The sequence below is a fragment of the Pogonomyrmex barbatus genome, unplaced genomic scaffold, assembly GCF_055798465.1.
Source record: "Pogonomyrmex barbatus isolate J1 unplaced genomic scaffold, ASM5579846v1 scaffold12, whole genome shotgun sequence".
Classification (NCBI taxonomy): Eukaryota; Metazoa; Arthropoda; class Insecta; order Hymenoptera; family Formicidae; genus Pogonomyrmex; species Pogonomyrmex barbatus.
Genome location: NW_028297108.1, coordinates 5988941 through 5997845, shown reverse-complemented (window position 1 = coordinate 5997845; position 8905 = coordinate 5988941). Strand labels below are relative to the sequence as shown.

Sequence of the window (8905 nt, the reverse complement as noted above, 5' to 3'; positions counted from 1 at the left end):
CGTCGCCGGCGCCGTCGGCGCCGACCGCGCGCACGTTGCAGGCATGGGCGCTCGGCGCCGCGCGTGCTCGCCCGCATACCGCGGGAATGCGGCGTGCTGGAGGTAAGAATGGAAAGGACACACAGGGCGCGTCTTCTAACATTGCTCGAGCAATTTGCGATTTAGAAACATCTTTATTTTCTTTGATAAAATAGAATTTGCAGCAATAAAGATCTCGTCTGAGAAAAAGTTCTCTTTAATCGGCGGAAAACGAGAAACTTAAACTTGGTTTTAAACTTCTGGCGAAAATCTTTGAGACGAAGTAGTCGACTATTCTGTCAATAATCTTTACGGAGAAAATACGTAATTCGTCAAAAATAACGAATTTCGATGACTTTCAAGGAAGATATAATAAAATCCACAAAAAGGGGGGAAAGAGAAATTTTTTTTTGTTAATATAAAAACAAAAACAAGAAATGTTATTGGTGAACAATATTGGATAAAAATTGTTTAACAGGTTTTATATCTATTTCTACCAATGTAAATTACTTTAATCCCGGTTTAATTTATTTTTTATTCTTTTCTAATTCTTAGAATTAAAGAAAAATAAAAAAGTTAAACTGAGATTAATAAAGTTGTATATGTCTATATTAATATTAGAACATTTGGACATTAGAACATATTCCACTTTGATCAAAGATTAACTTCTGCTTTAGAACCTTTGATTTTACAAGTATCTTGCAAGAAAATGTGTGACGCATCGTCGTTTTTCTGATCAAATCTAATAAAACGGATCTCGATCGACGTTGTTTCATTAGCATTTCCTTACGTAATCGTCGTGCGAGTCATTAACGACAAAATGATTTGCATAATCCGATGATTGTCTTCTTTTTTTCTATTTCTCTCGGACAAGAAAATACGTTCCGTACTAATTGTAAGAGTGGAAAGCGTGTTTTACGAACACACGTTGTGCGCTGAATCCCTTGTTGACTTTTCACGGCACGCAAGTTTGAAACGGTAATACGATTATCAACAAACGTGCGATGAACAGATCGTTCTTGAAACGAAGACGATTCATAAAGATCGATCGAACGGTTCCGAAGGAAAATCTAGATTTTCAAATTCTCTTCTGCATTCACGTCGGATGTCTCAAATGATCAGTGGAAATAAAACTTTGTTACTTGATTAAAATAAAATTTTCCACGTATCTGATCGATCAAATTTTCCATTTATATCTGTTTATAAAAATACTTTCAAGATTAATTAGATCGTTAAGCTTTCACGAGTTTTTTGTTTCAATAAAGTTCACAATTGAGAATGCTTTTATACTCCAAATATTTTTTAAAAATTCTTTAGCGTTATTTTATTTATTTTTAGTGTTATGTATATTTATGTTATCCAGAGTGAATCACGTAAAGTGTTCAAACTACTTTCTCGAAATCTGTAAAGAGATAACAAAATTCTTTTCGAATTTATCGGGACTTTTTGATGTATAGATAAGATTGTCATTTGTTATTTTTCTCCCCTCGGATATTTTTTTTTTCAGGTCGTCTGAAATAATTTTGAACGTCTGGAATTTCACACTTCTAAATTCTCAATCTTCTAAATATTTTGTATTATATTGTTATATTTTATGATCTTTTTTGTTAAAAAATATGTAATGTATAATTACATATTATACTTGATTAAAACTTGATTAATAACTATTAATTACATATTTTTTCTAAAAAAATTAATCGATTTATTTTATGAAAATCATTAAAATTTGGAACGACTAACCAGAAATTTATCCGAAAAAACAGTGCACTTAGTCAAAAATCGGATAGATAACAACTGTGGTTACACCATATGTTAGAATAGACATCACTATACAATCATAGAATAGATTTAATAATACTTACTTGTATACAGTTAAAATTACATCGAAATAAAATAATCGGGAAATAAATTGATTATTCTTCAAGAGATTGATAAGTAGGAATTTTTAATTTTTGAAACTTGTTTTGAATTTTTGTTCGATCCGATTCACACGCGAATATCAAGCAGCAGGCTCTTCAAGAGCAGGTAGATTAATTTTATTATTTTTTTATTAAATCCTTACAGTATAAATGTGCTCTTGTACATATGCACGTAAGTTTTGATAAAGCAATCAAGTGAACCTCATGACTCATGACGGTGATAAGGATGGGCATGTGTTACAAAACAAAAGCTATTTTTATATTACGCGTTTCTCGAGAGAAATTCACAATACATCGAATATTCTCGCAGCACATCTTGTTAGATCTGATAAAATTGTTTACTCCGCTTTTACGTTCGTTCCCTCGTCCCTCCGCAAGCAATAACGCGTGTGATTTGCAATCTGCATGTTCGTATTTATGCCGTGGTATTTATCACGTGGAACGTTGGAGTCGAATAGATAAGTAAATTTCAGCTTACCTTTTGTGCGTTACTCGTTCTCATTAGCACTCTTTTATTGCACGACGAGCAAACAAAGATTCTAATATTGGAAAACGACTCAATGACAAGTCCATCACTTCAACCTTGGACTTCCGTTTTCCTGTGCGCGTAAAAAAGCACGAATAGATATTCCTAACTATAAATATTTCTATATATAGAATTTTGATGTATACCATATCTTAAAAGTTCCACGTAATTCCATTTTCGAAATACAATTTTGAAAATCTCGTTTCTTCCTTCTTATTTTGACAAAAGAAGTTGAGTGAATTTTTATCTTGTAATATAAATTTTTTTTCATGTTTTATAAGTTCTTGGACATTCTAAGAATTAAAATAAAATGAAATTGTAGTTGTTTTCAAATCAGCATCTTAAAAGATATTTTATAAAAGATATTTTTTATTATTAAAAAAGACCAAATTAGTTATATTTGCAAAATAAAAAGTTACGCGAAAGTATATATTTTTTATTTTAGGAGACTGAGAAATTTATGAACGGTTGTATACATCAAGTTTATGCAATAATTCAAATTTTTTATTATGTGCTGTCGTAACAACTCAACAACGCAAAGTCCAAAATCGGGACATCTAAAAAACATCTTTTAGACGTTTTTTAGATGTTTTTTACAAAGTTACCTTTAAAATGTTTTTCAGACGTTTAAGTCTCATGTCTCGATTTTGACTCGAATCTTTGTGCTGTCTGGGAACGTATCTATCAAAAATTATTTTCAAAGATATTATTTTTGTGATATCATTACAAAACATATAAATAAATATTAGTTTTATTTATATTTCTATTTGGTTTTCTTGCTTTGTAACTATCACTTGAGCATTCGCGAAAGACATTTTTTGCATTGTGAATGTAAGATTGAAGTTGCATTTACATACGTCAAATTTCCATACGTCAGTTTATGTAGACAGTGATATACAAGAACGATTATTTTTATCATATGGTGCGGAAAGGTGATTCATAATTCTGGCATTGTTAACATTATATTGCTTTCGCGCCAGAATTATTAACCTGTTATCCTCTCGCTCGACATTTACACATTCACTCACTCGCAAGATTATTGACACCGTTCTGAGAAACTAATAATCTTTATTAAAACGATAAGAATGTAAAATATAAACAAACAGCGACAGCAAAAGCATCTTTGTTAGTTATTCTTCGCGACGACTTGTTGGCAAGAAGCGATCTTTTCTTTCTTATATATGTACAAAGAACAACAACGATTTCCATTCAGTTGTAACTACATACAATGCGATTGCAGTGAAAAAAAAAAAAATATTAATACAGTTGGACGATGTTTTTTATGCACATTGAGATTATATTTTATTATGCGTTTATTATAGCGTTAATATTTCTTAAATCTTTCAATCATCTAAAATTAAATACTTCTAAAATTAAATATGAAATTCATTTCTTAGTAGAATTTTTTTTTTTTTTAATAAACGAACTAATTCTTATTCAATTATTTTATTCCTCCCTGCAAATTATTTAAACTCGTAATAGAATTTTACATATCCAGAATTTTAAATCAATATATTATGTAATTATCAGGATATTTTACTTTACAAAAGTGTGGAGTGAAATTTTTTTTAAATAGAAATTGATTTCGTGTTCGACAAATGCACAATTTTAAACTATCAATCGCTAAATTAACATTGTTAAAGTATTCATATCATTACATTGCATTATTATATGAATGTATTGTATGATATCATTTGACATATGTTATTTCCTAATGCAGTGGAAATAGCATAACGCCTTGGAATTGTCAGTTACCTTGAAAAATGCAATTAGAACGTAAATAGATCAAATAGATTGCAAATGAATCTGATACTAATAAATGATCTGAACTAATATATGCATGAGAATAACAGCGCATTTAACGCAACGCAGAGTTTTTACATTACAGTTGCTTATGTGTACTTTGTTTATTGTTCGATTTTTTTGGAGCTTTGTATATTATTCGGCAAGAAATATGCGTTATTTTCACGATAAAGCATATTTAGAGAGATTGAAACATTTTATTAAATTACATAAAGATTTTCCCATAGAGTGTTAACGTCAATCGAATAAGATTTAAATAGATTTACGATAATTACATTCCAATGAGATTGAATATATCTTATGAATATATCTTTGGAAAACAGGTTTCGATCGAACTTTCACACTTGACGTAGAATTCTTGGTTTTATTTAACTTCTCGACTATAATTTTGAAATAAATTCCCTTCTTCTTGGCGATGTATACTCAAGAGAATAAATTATTCTACAAATCAATATTTCTATATAAATCTAATAATTAAATAATTTCTCTTACTCTTTTATCTTGATAAATTCCTCTTCAATTCACTTAAATTGCGTTGATTGCATTCACGTAACATGTTGCAATTGATGACCTTCATGATCTTATGAGTTTATTTCCGGTTGCTGCATCTCCGCAGTAAGGATTCGAAAATTTAATGCCTCAGAAATTAATAGCTGTGCTGTGATATATTAATATGCATGTAAATAAATAAGTTTACATTGGAAATGTAAATGTAAAAACAAAGTTTAAATGTTAAATTTTTACTGACGTGCGATTTTATCGAAAAATTTTATTTCATCTCTGGATCAATGTTATTTGTTGTTTAGCAACTTGATAAATTGTGAAGTTTAACAACTTAGGATTTAGCAACTCGAGTTATTATTTAAGACTATTTGTCCTTCCTCCGAATAAATGTTGAGTTTAATAAATGTTTCATTGGATGCAAAAATCGTCGAGATTGCATTCATCTTAAGTATAAATTTACATCAATTTTCTGATCCGTTTTATTATGCTTTCAATCGATATTCGATATTCTGGTTATCGAAATAAAATTAAGATTTAGATTATCTAATGTTTTTAAATAACATAATTAAAATATAATGAACCACGATGTCAGATCTTCAGCAAAGAATCACTCCTCAGAGTTATTATTAATTTCGATGACTAATTAAATATCGATTGAATACAACATAACAAAATAGATCAGAGAATTGATTTTATATACGTGTGATTTTTTTACATGATAATATATCGTGCGAAAAGTAACAAGTAACAACGAGGAACTAAATTAAAAACCATTTTAACATCTCTACATGATAATTACATGAATACAGACATCACAAGAAATATATTTGTAGTCCTGCATATTGTTATTTTAATGTATACAAGAAGTAAAGAATAAGAATATTTTCAGTTGCGTTTTCTACTTATTTTAGAAAGAGCTTGTTTATAAAGACATAAGGAAGAACGTATAATATAAACTCGATCAACAATATCCGCTTTATCCAATTCTATTTTTAATTGTTCAATGATTCTTTTCATTTATAATTTGTTACAATATTGTGGTTTTATTTGTCCGCTTGTAAGCGGTATCTCAACATTGTCACATTATCACAATTTTTAATTGAAGCTCGTTAAATTTTTAGATTATTGGACCATAATGTACGAATGACTCATTCCGTAACACAACCATGGGTAACAACCAAGGATGAAAGTCGAGAGATGATGGCTCTATGGCCGGACGTTGTTCGCGATCTCACAGACGGGCCTAAAAATTTAGGCATTCCCGACGTTCATAAATGGATGGCAAAAGTAAGTTGCTATTGATTAAAATACATAAAATATGACAAGTCAAATCTATAAATTAGTATGAATACAAAAATATCTCTTTTGTTTAGGTATTACAGTACAACGTACCAGGAGGAAAAAAAACTCGAGGTTTAACCGTAGTTTATGCCTACAGGTTACTAGCATCGAATAATCAACTTACAGAGGATAATATTCGTCTGGCGCGGATTTTAGGATGGTGCGTGGAAGTGGTACGTGACTTCGTTAAATACTAATATTTTTCATAAACTAGACCGAATTACTGAAGTACAAGACAATATTTTAATTTATTATATTTATTTAAATCAAAGCATATTATGTGAAAAGTTATTTGGATTAAATGTACAAAATATTACACATTATAATAATAATAATATTTATTTTTATACAGTTGCAAGCTTCTCTACTCCTTCTTGATGATATACAAGACCGATCGTTATTACGTAGAGGCCAGCCATGTTGGTATCGATACAACGATTTGGGTATAGCGGCAATGAACGATGGTTTAATGTTAGAAAATTCTTTGTATTATCTAATTCGAAAGCACTTCAAAGGAAAAGAATGCTATGTTGACCTACTAGAAACATTCCAGGATGTGAGTGAAAATATTTTCCTAATATGCTTGTTAATAGCCAGTTTATCTCTTTTTTTCCTTTTAATCGATCAATTATGTATATAATATTTTGATAGATAATGTGGAAGACAATAATGGGTCAATGTTCAGATTTAATTTCTACCAATTTTGGCAAAAAGCCCAATCTGGATTTATTTACGATGGATCGATACAATTCTATTGTCGAATACAAAACGTCACATTATTCATTTATCTTACCAGTGATCACGGCAATGTATTTTGTAAGTATACATAAGCCTTGTTACACATGAAAATACATATATAAATATTTTAATAATGATAATAATGACATGTTAAATATAGGCTGGAATAAAGGATCCAGAGATGTTCAGGCAAGCAAAAACCATCTTGTTAGAAATGGGACACTTGTTCCAAGTCCAAGATGATTATTTAGCTATCTTTGGAGATATTGATACTTTTGGTAAAGATAGTACTGACATAGAAGAAGGAAAATGTACGTGGCTGGTTGTGGTAGCTCTTCAACGGGCTACTTCAGAACAACGTAAAATTTTGGAAGTGTGTATCGTGTATTTATTACAAGCATTCTTTCATTAAATGTTATTATATGTTATTAAATGTTATTAAATGTTATTAATCCTTTTCTTATTATTTTCTCTCTTATCATGTAGGAATGTTATGGCTCTTCGGATCCAGAAAAAGTGAGACGTGTGAAGCAGCTCTTCATCGACTTGGGATTGCCAAATACCTATTCTATATACGAAGAAGAAACATATAATTTACTAAATGTACATATACAACAGATATCACGCGGGCTTCCACACAGTCTTTTCTTGGATTTATTAGGAAAGCTTTATCGCAGAGTTGTTTAAAGTACCGTGTATATAACAGAAATAGTCTAATGCATTAATCCTTAATAAATTTGAACTTTAAAAAGAAATGTGAAACAGGATGTATTTTGTTATTGTCCCGAAGGATGATGAAATGTTATTTCAAAGTGAACAATATCTAAAAAATTTTATAAAATTTTATGTACAGGGAAGAATATATCTCTTTAATAAAATCAAAAAGAAACTGAAACATATTATTATTTCTTATCCAATTTCCTACAATGTATAATAAATTAAATCATTAGAAGTGTTAAAACGGAGTACTAATTGGACATAATTGTTAGAATATTAATTTGTCGAAAAATATTTTTATAATTAAAATGAAAATCATGACAGATATAGAATTGTTACAAAAAAAGCTATTGTACGAAATATTGTTATATGAATACAAAGGTAATAATATTAAAAGATTTCGCAATTGCAATTGCATCGTGTTATTTACGAAAAAAATGAAATTAAAAAATAGATGTTATATCATTTAACTTTTGTTTGTAATTCTTTTCAATATAATTATTTTCGATAGAAAGACATAGTTTTAAAGTTTAGTGGTAAAACCTATGGATGGATTTTTTCATTTCTATTATCCACCAAATATTTTAATCGTCGCTCAATTGCTCTGGCGTTATTCCTTCTTTAGAAAATTGATCTGACAAAGTTTTCTCATCGTTCCTTTCGTTCTGCGGTCGTGTCATTAATATATTTCTTAATATCAATCATTTCCTTTATATTCTTTTTGTTTTTGCAGATTTCTTGGATAATGTTGTTTCGCATAAATCTTGCTAGTTCTTCACCATAAATTGACGATTGAGAATAGCAAGCCTCATCTGAGTTAATGAGAACTCTCATTAAAAATTTCATCGATCAGATATTCATTGAAGGGAACGAGTCCAATAATTTTTTTTGGACTTCTTTTTTTTTTAATCTATCTACCTATAAGCCAATTTAGAACGTCTTTCGACGTTATCTCATGCCTTTCGACTATCCCTGCATATATTCGTGTTAACAATATGGATATATGGAATCTACAGCTGGTTCCAGACGGCCAATATAGGAATTTTTCTCGGCAGAGTTATTCTAAGCGATTTGACAGACCTCTGTAGAAGAGCGTCGTTGCTTGCAAATATTATCGGTTGGGATCGAGATTTAAATCCGAGATCTCTGGCTTACAAGTTTCGCGCTAACTCGCAAAGCCACAATGGACATGCAAAAGTCATAATCACGATAATTAAAAGTTACGATAATGTCGATGCGCTAATGTTTTTGATATAAAGCTGAGGTTTAAAATTGTATTCGATTTCTTAAACAATTCGAAAATGGCAAGAGTTTCTCATTAAAAGATTTACAGACAAAT

The 8905-nt window shown here is 29.9% G+C and overlaps 1 protein-coding gene across 1 annotated transcript; it reads left to right on the top strand.

Annotated features, from left to right (window-relative positions):
• Window positions 1-6: 6 nt before the first annotated feature.
• LOC148937668 (farnesyl pyrophosphate synthase-like) lies at window positions 7-7744 on the top strand. The gene is made up of 7 exons (XM_089071439.1): window positions 7-102; window positions 5892-6057; window positions 6144-6284; window positions 6464-6667; window positions 6763-6927; window positions 7010-7222; window positions 7336-7744. Exons 1-7 carry the CDS (start codon window positions 44-46, stop codon window positions 7534-7536), a joined length of 1149 nt encoding a protein of 382 aa, XP_088927565.1. The 5' UTR covers window positions 7-43; the 3' UTR covers window positions 7537-7744.
• Window positions 7745-8905: the final 1161 nt, after the last annotated feature.

Coding starts and splice junctions, on each gene's coding strand:
- LOC148937668 (XM_089071439.1), top strand. CDS start 44: ATGGGCGCTCGGCGCCGCGCGTGCTCGCCCGCATACCGCGGGAATGCG. Junction 6,285..6,463: donor TAGGATGGTGCGTGGAAGTG/GTACGTGACTTC, acceptor ATTTTTATACAG/TTGCAAGCTTCTCTACTCCT. Junction 7,223..7,335: donor AACAACGTAAAATTTTGGAA/GTGTGTATCGTG, acceptor CTTATCATGTAG/GAATGTTATGGCTCTTCGGA.